The following is a 20,879-nucleotide window of genomic DNA, read 5'->3' as shown; positions in this document are numbered from 1 at the left end:
AGCTGCGGAGAAGAACACAGTTAACGTTTCGAATCCATATGACTCTTCAACAGAACTAAGGCAAAATAGAAGAGAGGTGAAATATAAGCTGGTTTAAGGTGGGGTGGGACAAGTAGAGCTGGATAGAGGGCCAGTGATAGGCGAAGATAGCCAAAAGGTGTCATAGACAAAAGGGCAAAGGGGTGTTGACGGTGGTGATATTAGCTAAGAAATATGTTAATAGGTGACATTAAGGGTAGAAAGCAGGACAAGCAAGGTACAGATAGCCCTAGTTGGGGTGGAGTGGGGAAAGGGATCGAAATAGGCTAAAAGGTAGAGATAAGACAATGGATGGAAACACATTTAAAAATAATGGAAATAGGTGGGAAAAGAAAAATCCAGATAAATTATTGGAAAAAAGGGGGATCAGAAAGGAGATGGGGATGGAGGAGAGAGTTCATGATCTAAAGTTGTTGAACTCAATATTCAGTCCGGAAGGCTGTAAAGTGCCTAGTCAGAAGATGAGGTGCTGTTCCTCCAGTTTGCGTTGAGCTTCACTGGAACATTGCAGCAGGCCAAGGACAGACATGTGGGCATGAGAGCAGGGAGGAGTGTTGAAATGGCAAGTGACAGGGAGGTTTGGGTCATGCTTGCGGACAGACCAAAGGTGTTTGCAAAGCGGTCACCCAATCTGCGTTTGGCCTCTCCAATGTAGAGGAAACCACATTGGGAGCAGCTAATAGTGAGTATCAAGTCTGATTGGGTACTTCTCAGTGTGTGTTAATTAAATAACCTACTTTACATGTATAGCAGGTCCAAATGATGGGAAATCTGAATGAAAAGCAACTGTAAAATTCAAGAAATGTAGGCTATATGGAATATTTCTTGTTTCGATCAGACAGGATATTTTAAAATTTCTTTATCCATAATCTTGATTATTCTGTAGGTTCTGCTTTTTTTGTTGAGTGATTTTATTTCCACTCATGCTTTAGCTATGTGATTTATAGCTCATCTTCCTAGATTTCTCTCTGTTTCATTCTCTCCATTGGACAATAAACCTTCCACAAGTACCCAATATAAGCCCAAAAATCGGACGACAACTTAGAATATGCATCTTCCCATATCTTGTTTCAAACCTCTTCTCATTGTTTCTCTGTGAGAGCTACTCTGATGATTCCATTTTCTGTACCAGAACATTTGATATATTCTTGTCTTCCACTGAGAATTTTGCTTGCCCATGTTGACAAGGCTGTCTCTTCTATTACCAGCTCAACGACTACAACCATGATGTTTGGAGAAGTGCCTTTGTGCCATTGCATAGGCTTGCCATAGTTATGTGACCTCTAATGGTGTCTTTGGTGTATAAAGGCTTGAGAGCAGAAGGCATTTCATCTACCATTTGGAACATGATGTTAGGAATGTGCAGTTGAAATTGAGTGGATTTTGATGGCTGTATGAGAGCCAGTAGCTGGAAGAAACAGCAGAGCATAATTAAAACTTCAGTCTGCAACTTTGCATAAAACATTGTTCACACTGGGTAAATCAGTGTGGCTTTGAATATTCCACTGGGGAGGAGGTGGCAGATTAGTAATGTTACTGAGCTAGTACTCCAGAGGCCCAGGCTGATGCCCTGGGGAAATGGGTTCAAATCCCACCACAGCAGCTGGTTAAATTTAAATTCAAATTAATAAATCTGGAATTAGAAGGTAGTCTAATGGTGACCACAAAACCTTTGTCATAAAAACCCACCTAGTTTTCCCCCTTTTATGGAAGGAAATCCGCCATCCTTACCTGGTCTGGCCTACATGTGACACCAAGCCCACAGCAATGTGATTGACTTTTAAATGTCCTCTGAAATGGCCTAGCAAGTCTCTCAGTTGTATCAAGCTGCTATGAAGCGCAAAAGGAATGAAACCGGACAGATCACCTGGCAAGGACCTAGGCACCGGAAATGACAACTGCACACCCAGCCCTGTCAACCCTGCAAAGACTTCCTTTCTAACATCTTGGGGCTTGTGCCAAAATTGGGAGAACTGTCCCACAGTTAAGCAACAGCCTAATCATACTAATGGAATAATACCTCACTAAAAATGTCCCTAACACCACTGTTACCATCCCACCAGCAGGACAGACCTGCCAGAGGTGGTGGCACAATCACAGAATCACACAATGCAGAAGGGGCCCTTCGGCCCATCGAGTCTGCACCGACACGTGAGAAACACCCGACGTACCTACCTAATCCCCTTTACCAGCACTTGGCCCCATAGCCTTGAATGTTATGATGTGCCAAGTGCTCATCCAAGTACTTTTTAAAGGATGTGAGGCAACCTGCCTCCACCACCCTCCCAGGCAGCGCATTCCAGACATTTTTTACCCTCTGGGCAAAAAAGATTTTCCTCCCATCCCCCCTTAACCTCCTGCCCCTCACCTTGAACTATGTCCCCTTGTGACTGACCCTTCAAACAAGGGGAATAGTTGCTTCCTATCCACCTTGTCCATGCCCCTCATAATCATGTATACCTCAACCACCCCACCCCCCCAATCTCCCTCAGTCTTCTCTGCTCCAACGAAAACAACCCAAGACTATCCAACCTCTCTTCATAACTTAAATGTTTCATCCCAGGCAACATCCTGGTGAATCTCCTCTGTGCCTCCTCCAGTGCAATCACATCCTTCTTATAACATATACAATGGTATAGAGTTGTGAGGGAGTTGCCTTGGGAATCCTCAACGTCAACTCTGGACTACATGATGTCTCATGGCATCAGGTTAAACATTGGCAAGGAAACCTCCTGCTGGTCACCACCTACAGCACCTCCTCAGCTGACGAATCAGTATCCTCCATATCGCCCACTCTACCATTACCATTAAGCCAGGGCATCAACCCTGGTTCAATGAAGAATGCAGGAGGGCATGCTAGGAGCGGACCAGACATATCTAAAATTGAGGTGTCAACTTGGTGAAGCTACAACACAGGACTCCTTGTATGCCAAACAGCAGAAGCAGCCTGTGATAGACAGACCTAAGCAAATCCACAACCAAAGGATCAGATCTAAGCTCTGCATCCTGCCACATACAGTAGCAAATGGTGGTGAACAATTAAACAACTCCCTGGAGGAGGAGGATCCACAAATATGCCCATCCTCAATGATAGGGGTGCCCAGCCAATCAATGCAAAAGAGAAGGCTAAAGCATTTTCAGCCATCTTCAGTCATAAGTGCCAAATGGATGATCCATCTCAGCTTCCTCTTGAGGTCCTCAGTATCACAGATGCCAGTCGATAGTCAATTTGATTCATTCCATGTGATATTAAGAAGTGGCTGAAAGCACTGGCTACTGCAAAGGCTATGGGCCCTGACAACATACCAGCAACAGTACTGATGACCTGTGCTGTAGAAGTAGCTGCATTCCTAGCTAAGCTGTTCCAGAATAGCTGATATCTACCCAGCTATGTGGAAACTTGCCCAGTTGGTCAGTAACATTCATGCCACACAAGTGCCAGGCAATGACCATCTTCAACAAGAGAAAATGTAACCATGCCCCTTGGCATTCAATGGTGTTACCATCACTGAATCCCCCGCTATCAATATTCTGGGGGTTACCACTGACCAGAAACTGAATTGGACTAGCCATTTAAATACTACAAGAGCAGGTCAGAAGCTAAGAATCCTGTGGCGAGTAACTCACCTCCTGACTCCCCAAAGCCTGTCCACCATCTACAAGGCACAAGTCAGGAGTGGGATGGAATGCTCTCCACTTGCCTGGATGAGTGCAGCTCCAACACTCAAGAAGCTTGACATCATCCAGGACAAAGCAGTCTGCTCGATTGGCATGGAAAGTAGTCCAGTTCAGCAGTGAATGTCACGCCACACCCAATATACTTCTCCAATAGCTAAAACATAACTGAGGCCAGAAGTAGGAACAGGAGTGACAAAATCAAAGTGAAATGACAGAAAGCCACTTAGATAAAGCTGCCAAATCATTGTCAGAGCTGTGAATTGGAGAGCAGGTCAGAGTGCAAATGTTCAACACTCTTAACAAAAGTCAACACACGTGGCAACTTGGGACCTGTGTAGAGAAGTTGTCACCCTGATTGTACGTGATGAAAGTGAATGACCAGATATATCATCATGACTGCAGACGTATACGTACAACTGGAGAAGCTGCTACTTCACAGCAGACAGCTGACGAGAAAGATCTGAGTTGAGCAACTGCACAAGGAACTGAACGACCATCACTCCAAGTGGTCAATCATTCCCCAACGAAGACAATGGTTCAGCAGCAACAATTACCACAGCGATCACAGCAGCAATAGTTGACATGGCAGCATCGTTTCCCGGAGAGGTAACGTCACAGTAGGAACGAGCAGACACCAGACAAACAACCAGTAACAACCCACACACATACCATTAGAAGACCTGAATGTTTTAAAGATTATGGTCAGAATTTTACACTTCCACCACCCATTCTGAGTTCTGAGGCAGAGGGAAGCATGAAATTGCACGGACGGGATTACCCTCTGGGTCCCCACCTGCCCCAACCTTGGAGTGATTTTATGCTGTGGGGGAGGGGAGGGGTTGCAGGGCCTCGGATGGGAAGCCCGCCCTTGCCCCAATTAAGGCCTTTAAATGGCCACTTAAGGGCCATTTCCTGCCCAGCCTCAATTCTAAGGCTGGTGGGCAGATGACAGTTTGGGGGGGAGGGCTGGAAATGAAGAGTGTTAGATTTTGAAGCCTCCTTCTGACTGGGGGCACTCTCCCCTTAAGGCCCAGTGACCTGTGGACCTTCCTTTCCCCTCCCAGCCTATCCCCCAAGTTCCCAATCGCCACTCCCCCCCCCAGTGAGATCTGGTTAGGGACCAATAATGTGTTGTTTAAAGTAGACAAAGTTTGAGATTCAAAATACTTGCTCAACGACGAAAGCCACAAAATTCCACACATTTTGGACAAAAATAAACAACTATACAAGGTCAGAAAGATAAAACAATTTACATTATCTATATTGTATTTTAACATTCAGGGTAACTATGAGGTACATGTAAATTAACAAGCCAACTGTGATCAAATATACCACACTACATGGATTTGCCAACAATCCGCCCTGATATCAGTCAACACTGTATTTGTACTGAGAATGACAAAGGATTTCGGTTAAGCAGACTTAAATTCATGAAGTATACAAGCATGTAGTAATACTTAAGTATACAAGTATGGTCTATGCAAATTTAACATAACTTCCCTGCTTTCAATGTTGTTCTCAAAATAAACCCCATTGCTTTGTTTGCTTTTTGAAAATATACTCATGAACCTCTGTTACTTTTACTGATTTGTGTAGCCATACTCCTACATCTCTCTGCTGCTCTATGCCACTTAGACTCCTATTTTCCAAGGAGTATGTAGCCACTTTATTCTTCAAATGCATTTCTTCACATTTACCTCTATTGAAATTCATTTGCCAATTGCAATTTGCCTCTGCAGGTTTATTAATGACTCTTCATGGATATTTCTTTGTCATCTGCAGTGTTCCAAGTCATGTGAAGGAGGGTTTAGAGTGCGTGAAGTCCGTTGTCTAGGAGATGACATGATTCCTAGTGAGCGGTGTGATATTAATCAGAAGCCAGAGGAACATCAAAGTTGCAACAATAAGCCTTGTACCCCACAAATAGGTAACCATACTGTCAAAACACTAGGAATACATTTACATTGCAGTTCCAGCATTGAGACTCTGTATATACATTATAAAGTTCTAGCCAGACAGTTCTTTACTTGGCCCTTACCTGATTGGAACTCCTTAATGTATAAAGCTGATGCACACTTGTAAAAGTTCAAAATTTAAAAATGTAGAAAGTGGAGATTGTTCCAATGCTTGGCACTTTCCTGGGTTTAAACAGATGGATTTTCCTCTTTAGTACATAATGCATCACTTGAGCAAATGAGTACAGGAAAATTGGGTAGGAAGGAATGCATATCTGCAAAAGATACCAATTTAATTATTTTATCCATTAACTTAGATGAATGGAAAATTTGATTAGGACATGCTTATAGCCCAAGTTCCACAGAGGAACATTTACTTCTGTGTCTCATTCTGTCTCAGCAAGTTGCCAAGGCACCCCTCAAATCTGCAACCTTCAACACATCGAAGGACAAAGCTGATGAAATACCACCACCTCCATCTCCCTTCCAAGTCAAACACCATCCTGAGTTGGAAGTACATCGCTATTCCTGAAACTGCCTACATAACATCAGTTTGGGAATACCTTGACCAGAGGTTCAAGGAGCTGGTGCATCAGCATTTTCTCAAGGGCAACAAAGATAACAATTGTTATCTTTGTCAGTGTCACCCACATCCCTTGAATGAATAAACTGAAAACAATAATAAACATATGTCTATTAAAATATCTGACAACAAGGAATGGGATGAGATGCTTGGAGATCTTAATATTTTGTAAGAGAAAGGGCAGAAGTTAATTCCCTGCTCAGGAGCAGGCTGGGAGACAGGGTAAGCCGTAGGATCCAGCAGAAAGGCAGCAGGTGGAGTGCCCGTCGCCTTCCAACTCCCCTGATTAAATGAGGGGCAGAGAAGGTCAAAGACGGCCTTCCTGCCCAGAGGTCAATGAGGCCTTTACTGGCCACTTAATGGTGTCATCCCACTGCCACTAGTATTATAGCAGCACAGGAGGTGTCTTGTGCCATGTGGGATGCCTCACAGTAAAAACTGGAGGCCTCCCTGCAGCCCTCCTGATCAGGCACCCTACAGAGGCTGCACTGCACCCCCCAAACCCCTCCCTCCCACCCCCACACCTCCCCAGTGGCAAGGACTTCCCACACTGAAAGAACCACCCCCACGATTGCTGGGGCCTTCCTAACTGACCCCAGCCCACAAACTCGTCTTGTTTCTAGGTCTCCTCCATACTATTTGGTCCAGGCCTGGCACAGCACCTACTGAAGAACTGCTGGCCCTTTGATTGTTTGACAGCTCTTGGGGGTGTGGGGCTTCCACCGTTTAAAGAGGTGGAAGCGCTGACAGTAGGCAATTGACTCCCCGATTGCCGCTGAATTTCAAAGGGGCTTTCAAAAACAGCTGTGGCAGCGCCACCATCGTGGACATTAAATTCAGCCCAAAGTGTTTTTAAGGGTGAAGCTTCCTCCTTTTAAAGCACTGTAGGATGATATTGGTCCAGGCATTATTGCAAAATTTTCCGCAATTTGATCACTTGTTTCATACCCTGCCCAATTTTCTTTTCCAGGCAAATTGATGGGTACAGAAACAATCAGTACGATTTAAAATTTTTGGCTTAAATTTATTTTGAAACCCAGAGTGCAAAATTTGGTCCTGTAGAGCTGCTGAGGTTGGTGCTATGGAAGCAGAGGCCTTCCAAATGGAGTGCATAATGCCTTCAGCCATTTGCAATGTAACCCGTGCTCACATTCCTTGTCAGTAGGAGATGACATGTGACAATATGCTCATTATAAATCATTATACTTCTTGTAGCATTACTACCAGGCCCTCAGAGCCAGGTTCCTGGAATTTACCTAAGATAAAAGTAAAATACTGCGGATGCTGGAAAGCTGAAACAAAAACAAAAATTGCCGGAAAAACCCAGCAGATCTGACAGCATCTGTGGAGAGAAAGACAGAGTTAACGTTTCGAGTTCATTTGAGTCTTCTTCAGAACTACAGACTTGAAATTTTAACTCTGTCTTTCTCGCCACAGATGCTGTCAGACCTGCTGAGTTTTTCCAGCAATTTTTGTTTTTGCCCTGGAATTTACCTCCTGACCACCTGCTCCCAATCCATTCTGAGGGTGGTCCTTGAGGGCCTCCTGGTCCCCATGAAAACACGGTATCTCTCCTCCTGTTAATATCACCACTGAGGCTCCGAGTGCCAGATCCATGAATGTAAGAGCCCTCTTTCTTCCCTGGTGCTCCATTTATACTGCAGCTACATTCAGTGTCAGTAAGAGCAGCCTGTAGCAGCTCCCTTATACTAAGTTCAATTTCTCTTTGAACAGCAGAAAGCCTTCAGAAGGACCAGCTCTTGAGATAAGCAAATGCTGCTTGATCCTTACTGAGCATTCAGGAAGCCACACATAGACATCAATTGGACCAAAGCTACAAACAGTAAAAAAAGGGGCAGCATCAAATTCGTATGCTGCCTAAGTCCACAGCAATGCATCTCACACAGCTCAAAAATGATGCAGGCACATTTGTAGCCCCTAATCTTTAAACTGTTCTTTTCTTTTACAGATGAAAGCTGCATAGATAAATATTACAACTGCAACGTGGTGGTACAGGCACAGCTGTGTGTATATTCTTACTACAAGACGGCCTGCTGTGCTTCCTGTACCAAAGTGGCTAAAAGGTTATCAGCATTTCTGGGTCGCAGATAACAACTACTTTTAGATTTGCTTCTAAATGAATATTGTTTTACTGTATTTTGTATTGCGCAATTCACATTTTGTAAGGGAGACCTGTGTGTTAACATTAACCCTTGTAAAGGAGTGCACATTGCCACCCTCAAACTGGTTAGGCAAACTCAAACTCACTTGAAAAGTGACTTGTCTAATCACTTATTGCCAGATTTGGCTGAACTATGTGTCACTTTACAATACGTTACTTTCTTTAGCCAAATCCTCATACTACTTGAAGATGATTGTGGAGAGCAACAATAATCCAAGGCTCCTTTACCTCATGACAAAGCACATCCTCAAATTATTGCTTTCATCCCTTTCTTAGTCTATGAGCCAGAGATCTCTGCCCCAACAGCCTGCTGTTCTTGACCAGTTCTTAGCATCGCATTCACCCTGCATCCAATCTTTTATATGTCCACCTGCTATCTCCAAGTTCAAGTCTGAGTGAAAAACATTGCCTGTACATTTCACTATATTCAGCTTCTAACTATACAATCACTTCTCCTAGCATTCATGACTATGTCATTATTAATGGTCCCCTTACTCAAAACTGCCATTATTACAGCTTTTCTTGAAAAATCCACACTTGACCGAGTACTACCCCATTTAGGAACATAGGAACAGGAGTAGGCCATTCAGCCCATTGAGCATGCTGCCGATTCAATTAGATCATGGCTGATCATCTACCTCAACACCACTTTCCTGCGCTATCTCCATTAGTCATTAGTCTCCAGAAATCTATTGATTTCTGTCTTGAACATGCTCAACGATTGAGCTTCCACAGTCCTCTGGAGTAGAGAATTCCAAAGCTTCACCACCCTCTCTGAGTGAAGAAATTCTTCTTCATCTCTATCTTAAATGGCTGCCCCTTATTCAGAGATTATGTCCCCTGGTTCTAGACTCACCAGCCAGGGGAAACATCTTATCTACATTCGTCCTGTCACGTCCTGTGAGAATTTTGTAAGTTTCAATGAGGTCACTTCTTATTCTTCAAAGTGCTAGAGAATACAATCTCTCTTATTAAGACAATCCCACCATCCCAGGCATTAGTCTGCTGAACCTCCATTGCAGGCCCTCCATGGCAAATATATCCTTCCTTAGATCAAAACTGTACTCAATACACCAGGTGCAGTCTCACCAAGGTGCTATACAATTGTAGTAAGACATTTTTACTTCCGTATTCAAATCCCCTTGCAATGACGGCCAAAATACCATTTGCCTTCCTTATTGATTGTTGCACCTGCATGCTAGCTTTTAGTGACTCATGAACAAGCTCCCCCAGATCCCTGTGGACAGTAACACTTCCCAACCTCTCACCAGTTAAGAAATATTCTGTCTTTCTGTTTTTTTCTACCAAAGTGGATAACTTCACACTTACTATATTCCATCTGCCATGTTCTAGCCCATTCACTCAGCCTGTCCTAGTCCACTTGAAGCCTCCTTGCATCCTCCTCACAACTTACATTCCCATCCAGTTTTGTGTCATCAGCAAATTTGGAAATATTACAATTGGCCCCCACATCCATAATCATTTATATACATTGTGAACAGCTGTGGCCCTAGCACTGATCCTTGCGCTACCCCACTAGTAACAGCCTTCCACTCTGAGAATGGCCTGTTTATTCCTACTCTCTACTTTCTGTCTGTTAACCAATTGTCAGTCCATACTAGTATAATGCCCCCAGTCCCATGCACTTTAATTTTGTTTACCAATCTCCTAAGCCTCCTAAAAATCCAAATACACCACCTCCACTGCCTTTCTTTTATCTATGCTACAACTGGCATCCTCAAAACACTCCAACATGTTTGTCAAGCATGATTTCCCTTTCATAAATCCATGTTGATTCTGCCCAATTTTACCATTACTTTCTAAAGTTTCTAGTTATCACATTCTTTATAATAAATTTTAACATTTTCTGTAGTATTGACCTCACACTAACAGGTGTGTAGTTCTCCATTCTCCCTCTCCTTTCCTCCTAAAATTATGGGGTTACATTCATCACTTTCCAGTGGCAAACCTGCAGGAACCTTCCTCAAATCTATAGAATTTTGAAAGATAACCACCATTGCATCCACCATCTCTATAGCCACCTTTTTCAGCACTCTGGGATGTAGCTCATCTGGTCAAGGGGATTTATCAACCTTCAATCCAGTTAACCTTTCAAGTACTACCTCTATACTAATATTAATTTCTTTCAGTGCCTCAGTTTCACAAGTCCTTTGGTTACCTAGTATCTCTCGGAGATTTTTTGTATCTTCTTCCATGAAGCCAGAAACAGAATAATTCCTCTGCCATTTCCCTGTTCTCCACTATAAATTCTCCTGTCTCTAACTATAATGGGATCACATTTGTCCTAGATAATCTTTTCCTTTTCACGTACCTAAAGAAACTTTTACAGTCGCCTTTATGTTTCTCGCTTGCTTGCATTCATATTCTCTTTTCCCTATATGGGGAGAATTTTCTCCCTGTTGGGGGCTGAGCGGGTGCAGGTGGACACGCAGCTGATTGCTGCCCCCGATTGGCTGCGCACCACCATTTTACGTGACAAGTACCCGGAAGCGCTGAGCACAGAAATCTCCCTGAGGCATAGAGCTGCCTCAGGGAGATTAGTTTGATTATGAAGAATTAAAATAAAGAAAAAAATTATTCAGACATGTCCCCTTATGTGGCAGTGTCACATGAGCTGGGACATGTCAATGAATTTTAATAAAAATTTTTAATCAATTTATAAACACTTCATGAAACCTCATCCCGCCTGTGGATGAGGTTTCATGATAAACATGAAGGCTGCCTGGGCCCTTTACCTGCCCACCAACCTTAAGGTTGGACAGACAGCTCAGTCAACCAGCTTAATTAGATTATTAACGGCCTCAATAGGCCTTTGACAGTTAGGCAGGCATGCAGCCGACTCTGGAGCATGCCTGTCGAACTGAAGATCAGAATGATGCGCGGTGACGGGACATACGCCTGACATCACCGCGTGTCATTTTACACATCGGTGAGCAGGGCCCACCCCCGCACGCCGACCAGAAGATTCAAGCCAAAGTATCAATTTCTTGGTAATCCGTTGCTGGGTTCTAAATTACTCCCAGTCATCAGGCTTACACCCTTATAAGCCACTTGATTTGATCTAATGCAATCGTTAACTTGTTTTGTTAGCCACTGTTAATTCACCTTTCCCATTGGGTGCTCATGCCTTAGAAGAATGTGTATCTGTTGTAGACCATGTAGCACTTCTTTAAATACTATCCATTGCCTAACAACCATCAAATCTTTTAGTGTTTTTTCCCAACCTACCATAGCAAGCTTGCCCCTCACACCTTTACAGTTTCCCTTGTTCAGATTTAAGACCCTAATTTGAGAACAAACTAAATTACATTAAAACTTAATGTGAAATATTAAGGTCCCTATTACCCAAAAGCTCCTTTACAGCAAGGTTACTAATTAGCCCTTTCTCGTTACCTAATACTAAATCTAAAAAAGCCTGATCCCTAGTTGGTTCTTCAACATACTGCCCCAGAAACCCATCTCGCACACACCCCAGGAAGTGTTGATTAGGTTTCCCCAGTCTATATGTAAATTGAAGTTGTCCATTATTACTGTATTACCCACGTTAAATGCATCTCTAATTTCCTGGTTTATACAATGCCCAACTTTACCTATACTGTTTGGTGGCCTATAAACAACTCCCTTCCATGTTTGCTGCTCCTTGCTGTTTCTTAGCTCCACCCAAACTGATTCTACATCTTGATCCTTCGAACTAAGATCCTCTCTTACTAAGGTACTGATCTCATCCCTTATTTAGAGTGCTACCCCACCTCCTTTTCCTTTTTGTCAATGCTTCTTTTCTAACCTCACTTTCCTCTTAGATATTCTTGAATATATTGTAACCTCAAGCTCTGTGTTCATTTCTTCCAAAGCTTCATGTTCCAACTCTTCCAGTACTTTTTCCATTCTTTTTATAGCATTGCAAATGTCCTTGTCAAAGAAAGAAAAACTTTCATTCATATAGTAAATTTCATAACCTCAAATGAGATTAAGTATTTTGAGAGGCAGTCGCTGTTGCAATCTAGGAAACAGGGCAGCCAATTGACACACAACAAACGTCCATAAACAGTAGTGTAATAAAGGACCAATTAATCTTTTTTTTAGTGATGTTGATTGAGGGATAAATATTGACCAGGTCACTGGAGATAACTTCCCTGCTATTCTTCGACATAGTGCCATGGGATCATTTAAGTTCATCTCAGAGAGCCAACAGGACTTTGGCTGAATGCCTCATCCTAAAGATGACACTCCCTCAGCATTGCGCTGGAGTATCAGCCTAGATTTTCCTGCTCAAGTCTGACATTTGATACAATGAACCACTCTTTCAAAGTTTCAAAAGATATGCCCTTTCCCTCCTTGTCTCCATCTACATGTTGCCCAATGGTGACATTATTTGCAAGCACAGATAAGCATTACTACCCCATGGGCTGTCAGACCTCTTTACTGACTTAAATCAGGTGTGAGTCAAAGGGGGAGAAATTCAACTCCTGTCAGTTTCTGGTGTGAAGGCCAGTTGAAATTGCCCTTCAGGTTTCATTTGCATGAAACCAACAAGCTGCAGACATCTATTGGAAATCCTGATGCAGCTTGCCATTTGTGGCCTTAGGAATTTCATCTAGATCAATGCTAAGCCAGTAAAGTAGTAGCTGCTGGGAGTGGGAGTAAGGGAAGTGAAGGTAGTGAGCCCTAGCCAATAGAACTAACTTTTTATCCTGTTGCAGGAGACACTGCCCAAAATATGGCTGAAACGAGGTTGAATTTCTTCCACAAAGTTTCCTCCAACAGAGTAACTGGAACAATGCATTCACCAGTTCAGTCCCTGCCCCAAAATCCACTCCCTTGTCACTGGTTCCATTCTCCTCCCCAGCCATAAACTGAGATTTAACAGCTGAGTCTCAAATTCCACACCCTATCTATTACTAAGGCCTTTTATTTCTCCCTCCTTACCACCAACCCTGTCCACTATTTCACCTCCACCCCTACTTAAACACTTCTCTACACTTTTACCACCTCTAGACTTGGTTTCTTTAATGTTCTCATTTCACATCCATCATATCCTGTCCTGCACAAAGCTCTTCTCACCCATCATCCCTGTACTTACATATCTAGCATTAGGTCCCTTGTATATTTTCAATCAGTGCTGGAACTTGGTTTTCTGAACAAGATCTAGAATAAAGCAGACAGGGCTGGGGAACGCTGACATGCCTAGTCTGAAGTTGTATCAGGATCACATAGACTTCCATGACAAATGAGATGCCAAAGTTAGGAAATGGATGTTCCTGGGACTTAAATGGAAGTGATCCTCCAAAGTCATATTGACCGACCTCAAAATGACTGGGAGTGTTCTGATCACCCCCACTCACTGGCTCTGCTATTATCTTCAATGTCTAACCTGATCTATTCAGTCCACTGTTCGTGGAAGAGCCTTCAACCACTTTAGTCTAATTCTCTGGAACTCCCTCTGCTCCTTACATAGCATTACTTAGGATATATGGCACAAAAACTGGCCATTTGGCCCAACCAGTACTTTTAAATTCTATCCCTCTAGAAATAAAGCCTAATGCTTGGCTTGCTTTTTTGTCTTTGTTAACCTGTGATGCAACAGGCATGTGTAATGGCAATGGTGTAGTTGTACTCTAAAATCCCTTTGTTCCTCTACCCCACATAGACTTGGCCCTTCCAAGTAATAAGTGACCTCCCAATTCTTATCAAAATGTAATAGCTCATGTTTATCTGTGTTGAATTTAATTTGCTAATTATTTGCCCCATTCTACAAGTTTTAATGTTCTTTTAATTTGTTGCAATCCTCCTCAGTATTGACTATATCTCCCCTGCTCCCCTCGCCCCAAACCCACAGTTTGTTGTCACTCACAAATTTAGAGCTTGCTCTTTTGATTCCAAAGTACAAATTGTTAATGCAGGTTGTGACATCAGTGGCCCCAGCACTGATCCTTGGAGAATACCACTACCCACCTTCTGCCCACCTTCACTCTCACTCTCTGCTTTCTGTCTTGAAATCAGTTAGCAATCCATCCTGCCACTTGTCCACATTCTCTGACCTTAAACTTCAGACTGTTATAGGACACTTCTTCAAAGGCCTTTGGAAAATCCATTAGATTACATTTACCATTGTCTACTTTCTCAAAAAATTCCATTTTTTTCTGTCACCAGTGTTAAGCTGATTACCCTAATATTCCCTGGGCACGTTCTGTGCCTCTTCTTAAATTTATGAATTACATTAACCAACTATCAGTCCTTTGGCACTATACCTTTTTCCAACAAGTTATTAAATATGTGTAGTAATGCCTTTGTTATCTCTTCCCCTAAAATAAGTGGATGCAATCCATTTGGATCAGGGCTTTTATCCTCATGAGTTTATTTAGTTTATTCATACATTTAGTTTTTTTATATTATAATAGTACTTTTTTCATTGCCATTCTCATAATTCAATGTCATGTCTTACTGTTCTATCTCCCTGGCAAATACTGAAGCAAAATAATTATTTAATACTTCTCTCATCTCTCTATTGCTGCCTGTCATATTATGCTGTCTATTCCTTAATGGTCCTATTACTCACAGCCTTCTTTTTTATTGATGTGCTTGTAAAGTATCTTACTATCTTGTTTTATGTTCCTTGATAATTTAATTTAATTGTCATCCTAATTGTTTTTTTTCACTTTTCTCCTAATCTCTTCATATTATCTCTGTTCATGCATTCCTCTGCTGTCTGTGTACTTAATGTATGCCTCTTTCCCAACCCTCAGTTGTCCCTTTATGTCTTTATTCATCTATGCAGTCTCACTCATGCTTAGTTTGTTCTTTCCTTTTTGTGGAATATATTTTCCTGTACTCTGTTGAACACCATTTTAAATGTTTCTCATTGTTGTCCTACATCATTGTTTGCCAATATTGTGCTCATCTTATTTTCCCACTTTCTATTCTCAGCCCCTCAAAATCAGATTTTCTCTAACCTATTAACCTGCTTTTTGGCATACTTATGTCCTTTCCTATCAACACCTTAAAATGTATTACATTATGTTCCCTACTTTTACTTCTTTTATTTGCTCTAGTTCATTCTCCATTACTAGGCCCAATAGCAAATCTTCCATTGTTGTGTTTTTTATACATTGGGTTAGTTAGTTGTCCTGTACACATTATAGGAATTCCATTCCCTTATTCCCTTTATCCACCTTTTCTGTCCAGTTATAATCAGGGTAACTGAAAACCCCCATAATTATTATTCTATGTGCTTTGCTCAGTTCCTAACTTGTCTGCATTTTTTTCCTCCACCTCCCTTGCACTATTAGGTGGTCTGTAAGCTTCTCTTCTACCCACCTGTAAAATTCTTCACAGCACATTTTTTTGAATAGGCTTTTGGCTTTTCTGCTAATGCCCATTTTACTGTCCATTCCTATATTTTTTCCCCTCTTCTGGCTTTGGAATTTTTGTATGTGAAAGTCACCATGAATAGTGTTCTTGTCATTCTTAGTGATTTACCCACTGCAGCAGCATGATTAACCACACAGAAGTGGTTGTTACAAGAGATTGCTAAATATTTCCAACAGCTCCATTTGATATCGATATTTAAAGTATTGTAACAGAGGATTGTGTTGAAGAAATTCAGAATACTGTCAACAGAAATACTTTATTCATAATTTATTTGATTATTGCTGTAAAAAGAGACATATTTAAGCTTTTTGTCTTGCACTCATCAGGACATTTGCACGAATACCAATATAAGGGGGAAAGCAACAAATACTATATGTGAAGAGAGCACTGATTGGTTGGCAATTGGCGTTGCCATGAAGAATGCACCATTGATGGTGACTGACAGTTAACTACCAAGAATTGTTTGAAATTAAACCTGGCTTGACACTGATTGGTCAAGTCATTGCCCTGAGGAATGAGTCAGCAAATGGCTGTCACTTATTTTGTTTAGCTGAAACAGGCACAATGTATGTACATGTTCTTTCAGTCTGCAAAGAACAGGGCCCTGTGTATTAATATATGTAGCTTCCCTACACGCAAATGCGCCATTTGCCAACTGAGCAGTGCTGTCTTCACATACAGTATAAATTGTTGTTTTCTCTCCTATATTGGTATTCTTATGAGTGTTTTGATAAGTGAAAGACGACAAGCTTAGACGTGTCTCTTTTTTTCGTAATCTCAAGTTCTGTAGTACCAAATGACTATTCATAACTTATTTGTTTCATTATATGTAAATACTAGTTGTTTGCAGTTCATCGTTTAATGAAATAATCAATGTTCATTAAGCAACCAATCTTTCTGTGATTATTAATTTTTAATGCTTAGACTTCTTTTTTTCACAAAAAAGGGACAAGAAAGGCTATTTATTTACTGTATTCTAATGAGTGGCATTTCATGGTGCACTGATTAATCCACCATATATTGCATCATGTAACTTTCTAATTACAGTTAATATTAAAACTACTGAGAAAATTTCTTTTCACCGAACCAAAGCTACAAAGTAAAATAATCAACTAGTGTAGCAGTTCAGGATTTGTAACAACCCCAATCTTAAGTAGCCTATACAACAGCCCTACTATTTTATGTACATTTTTCCTGAAGGAATTTATTTGAACCATCTTGTTTACAACTAATTTATTTATTTTTTGATTTAAAAAATTAAACTAATAAAAAGACATATTGGGCCAAATGTTCCGAGGAGTGGCAGTCACTGTCAGATTGCCACTCTGCTTACCTTGCACTGGAGCTCCACATATCTCAACTGGACTTTGAAACCAGGCCTTCTCAGAATTGCAAAACATACCGGTTCTGGAGAACTTCCTTCGTGGTGAGGCCGTCGGGGTAAGCCAAGTCACGCCTCCTTTTTCTGCACCAGCTGCTGAATTCTGATAAGTTTAAAGTGTCCCCAAGCCACTTTAGCATGTTATGGAAAAAAGGTAATTGTGTAAGATAAGTGGTGGGGGGTAGGCCAGGGTGAATCATCGGATTGGTGGGTGGAGCTGTTGGGGAATTGTCAGGGGTTGGGATGGGGTAGTCTGTCGATCAACGGGGTACTTGGGTGGGGTTATAGTCGGGTTGATGGACATTCATTGGTGGTGTAATCGGTGGGGGGGGTGTAGTCGGATGGAGAGCTGTTGGGCCAGGGACTGTTTGGTGGGGGTGTAGTCGAGTAGGGGAGGCAGGATGAGTCAGCCCGGCGGTTTAGTCGGGTGGGGCATGGTTGCGGGGTAGTTGGGGGCTCATTGGAGTAGTCGGGTGGTTGGGGTAGTTGTGTGGGAGCAGTAGTCGGTTGAGGCGGGGGGGGGTGGGATAGTCAAGTGGGAGGGTTAGTTGGGGAGTTATCGGGGTAGTTGAGGGGTTTGGGGTGTAGTCTGGTGGCCCAATGGGGAGTAGAGCAGTTACTAGTATAGTTGCACAGGAGTTAGAACCGAGTTTAATCCTTCTAACCTTACCTGGGTAACTATTTTGCTAAGTAAGTCGAAACTATCCAGAGCTTGCAACTTAAACTCTGCATCTCATAGGGTTTCAAAAAATGAGCAATTGCCCAGTGGAAGTCCAAACTTCCTGGGCAATTCACACATTGTCAGTGCTTGGGGACATCGAAGGGGTCCCCCACCACATCTTGGGGAGGGAAGGCAGTATCCTCTGGGGTACGACCATCTGGAGACTAGAAGTTATGGGCATTTGTCTTTTACTGTCTATCAGCATTGCTATGAGTACATGTCGCTGTCCTATAAAGATGTTTTTCATAGAATTGATATAACTGTCCTTAGGAGTGAATTGGTAGTTGGTTCTTAAAGGCCACTGTGTCTGCCCCTGGAAGGAACTTACAACTGCACTTCAAAAATGCCAACTGCATTTTGCCTTTGGTCCTTCGTTTGCTTTGACATTTCTGTAGCTGCTGATTTGCTCAACTGCACCCTTGCATCTACCTTTGATGTCCTAATTCCCAGTACAACCATCACTCTGTCTCACCTTGGCCATACCACCTGGTACAACCCTCATCTCCACCCCCTTAAGTTGTGAACTTGGACAGACTTAAACAGATGTGACAGGCCACAGGTTTAGCCAGTTGCCACCAAATTTGTTCCCATTAATCGGTTCGCTCTCACCTAAAATTGTGCACTACTCCAGGATCATCCTAGAATGCAAAGATAACCCCCAACTTTTCTCCACTACAAACCATCTTTGTGAACCCCTCTCTCCTGTCTTCTCCACGCTCACCTCCAACTATTAGTGTGAAGACCTCATGGATTTCTTTGCCACCAAAATTGAAACCATCCAATTAGCTTCCTCTGTTGCTTTCCTCTTCCACTAATACACCAAACTCCCTCCAATGTTGCACTTTGGCTCTAAACTCATATCTTTAGTTTCTTTCCCACCTCCCTCATGCCCCCTCATTTTGTCCGCAAGACCCATCTCTGCTCTCTCAACTCTATTCCCATTAAACTGCTGGCTCCCCAACATCCCCATGTTAGCTGATATTGTTATCTGTTCTCCCTTCAAATCCTCTCTCCTTATGATCAACCATTATCACCCCTCTCCCCAAAAAAAACCCTTGACCCCACCATTTTTGCAAACTACCACCTCATCTCCAAGCTCCCTTTCCTCTTTAAAGTTCTTGAAGGTATTGTCACCTCCCAAATCCATAAGAATGTAAGAAATAAGAACAAGAGTTTTGGCCCCTTGAACTTACTCCAATATTAATAAAATCATGGCTGATCTGATTGTTGCCTTAAATCCACTTTCCTGCTGCCCACCATACCCTTGACTCCAGCTGCCTCTCCACTGGCATTAGATAGTGCAATTAGGTAGTGCAAACACCTAATTCTGTTCTTATCTGTTGAATCATCGCCATCATCTACAATGAATTCTTTTTCTGCTATTGAACAGTTTTCTATAGTGTCTCCTAAGGATCTATCATTGGCCTGCTCCTATTTCTCAACTACACATTGTTACTCAGTAGCATCATTCAAAAACACATTAGTTTTGTTAAGTATGGTGTTACAAGTATTATTGCTTGTTCATAATCTCCCTAGATAAGGTGGTGGTGAGCTACATTCTTAACAACAGAGTAGCATGCTAGGCCATTTCAGAGGGCAGTTAAGAGTCAACCACATGACTGGTTCTGGAGTCACATATAGGCCATGCAGGATAAGATTGACAGATTTCCTTCCCTAAAAAGATGTTAGTGCAGTAGGTGTGTTTTTATGATAGTTCGGTAAGTATGCTGTCATCATTACTGATGCTTGGGCCAAGAAATTCACTCCAGAGTCAGGTACACAGAGTTGGGAAATTTCCCAACTCCACAAACCCGACTCTGGAGTATCTGCCCCAATCTGCCAGATTTTCATTCTGGTGGGGGTGAGTGCTAACTGAATTGGGACCCATTGTTAATATGGCAATCACCTTATTAAAAACAATTACAAGTTAAACAGGCGATGGGCATTGAATATCCCATCTAAATAGAATAAAAAGATATAGCTGGAACACTTTGGAAGCGACTTGGAAGTCAATAGCACTGAGGGGTTGTCTTGAAAATAAACCAGTTTGAACCAAAAGACCAGCCTGGATTAATTCTTCCACCACAATCTCTTATTGTGAGTAACATGGTAGCAGAGGATGAACTTTAAGCTTTGCTGATTGATTGCTGTACATGAAGATTTTTGTCTCAATCCTCTAAGGGAAAAGAAGTATACTGTTGCTAACAATTTAAGTAATGGAATGGCAGAAGGACGATGCAAAATCGCAAACTTTGACTATCCACCAATTTTTTCTGACTCTGAACCTTATCAGCAATGGAAGGCTGAAGTTGAAATGTGGACCCGGGTTACTTCCATACCCTGGAAAAAGCAAGGCTTTGGCATTATCATTACCAGCCAAAAATAAGATAAGGAGTAAGGTATATTCAGGATGGAAAGTGGATGATTTGGATCATGAAGCGGGATTGAACCTTCTGTTACAATTTTTGGATATATTTTACAAAAAAGATGAGTTATTGGAAGCATATGAAGCTTGGGCGATCTTTGATCGGTCTAGGAAATCAGTTAATCAGTCCATGGAAGAATGTATCATGGATTTTGATAAATGGTACAGGAGACTACAGTGATTTGAACTTGAAATTCTGGAATCAGTATTGGCATTTAAATTACAGTACTGTGCTTGCATTTCTCATGTTGATGGTCTTTTAGTACTAATGGGTTCAATTCTGGGGGAAAGAACCTCTAGATCAAATGGCTGCTGCCCTGAAAAAATCTCTGGGTAAACAGTCATTCCCTGCCACTTCTTTAGGAAATGCGAACAACTATGCTGTGAAACAAAGGATAAAGGATTCAATGTGGCTGAATTTTGAGGTTGATCAAATATTAGATGAAGATCCAATACAAAGATAGGGTTAATGACAAAAAGGTTTGAAAATTGTCAATTTGGACAAAAAGCCTGTCTGGGACGGTGA

General features: G+C 42.0%; 1 protein-coding gene across 1 annotated transcript in view; it reads left to right on the top strand.

Annotated features, from left to right (window-relative positions):
• Positions 1-8,595, top strand: part of LOC121271944 (thrombospondin type-1 domain-containing protein 4-like) — a 207,140-nt gene extending 198,545 nt beyond the window's left edge. Inside the window, exons 14-15 of the mRNA XM_041178201.1 lie at positions 5,500-5,644; positions 8,225-8,595. Coding sequence (XP_041034135.1) covers positions 5,500-5,644; positions 8,225-8,367 — 288 coding nt within the window. The 3' untranslated portion in view covers positions 8,368-8,595. The remainder of the gene's footprint in view (positions 1-5,499; positions 5,645-8,224) is intronic.
• Positions 8,596-20,879: the final 12,284 nt, after the last annotated feature.

This window comes from Carcharodon carcharias, chromosome 32 (genome assembly GCF_017639515.1).
Source record: "Carcharodon carcharias isolate sCarCar2 chromosome 32, sCarCar2.pri, whole genome shotgun sequence".
Taxonomy (NCBI): domain Eukaryota; kingdom Metazoa; phylum Chordata; class Chondrichthyes; order Lamniformes; family Lamnidae; genus Carcharodon; species Carcharodon carcharias.
This window is presented reverse-complemented; position numbering and strand designations above follow the sequence as displayed.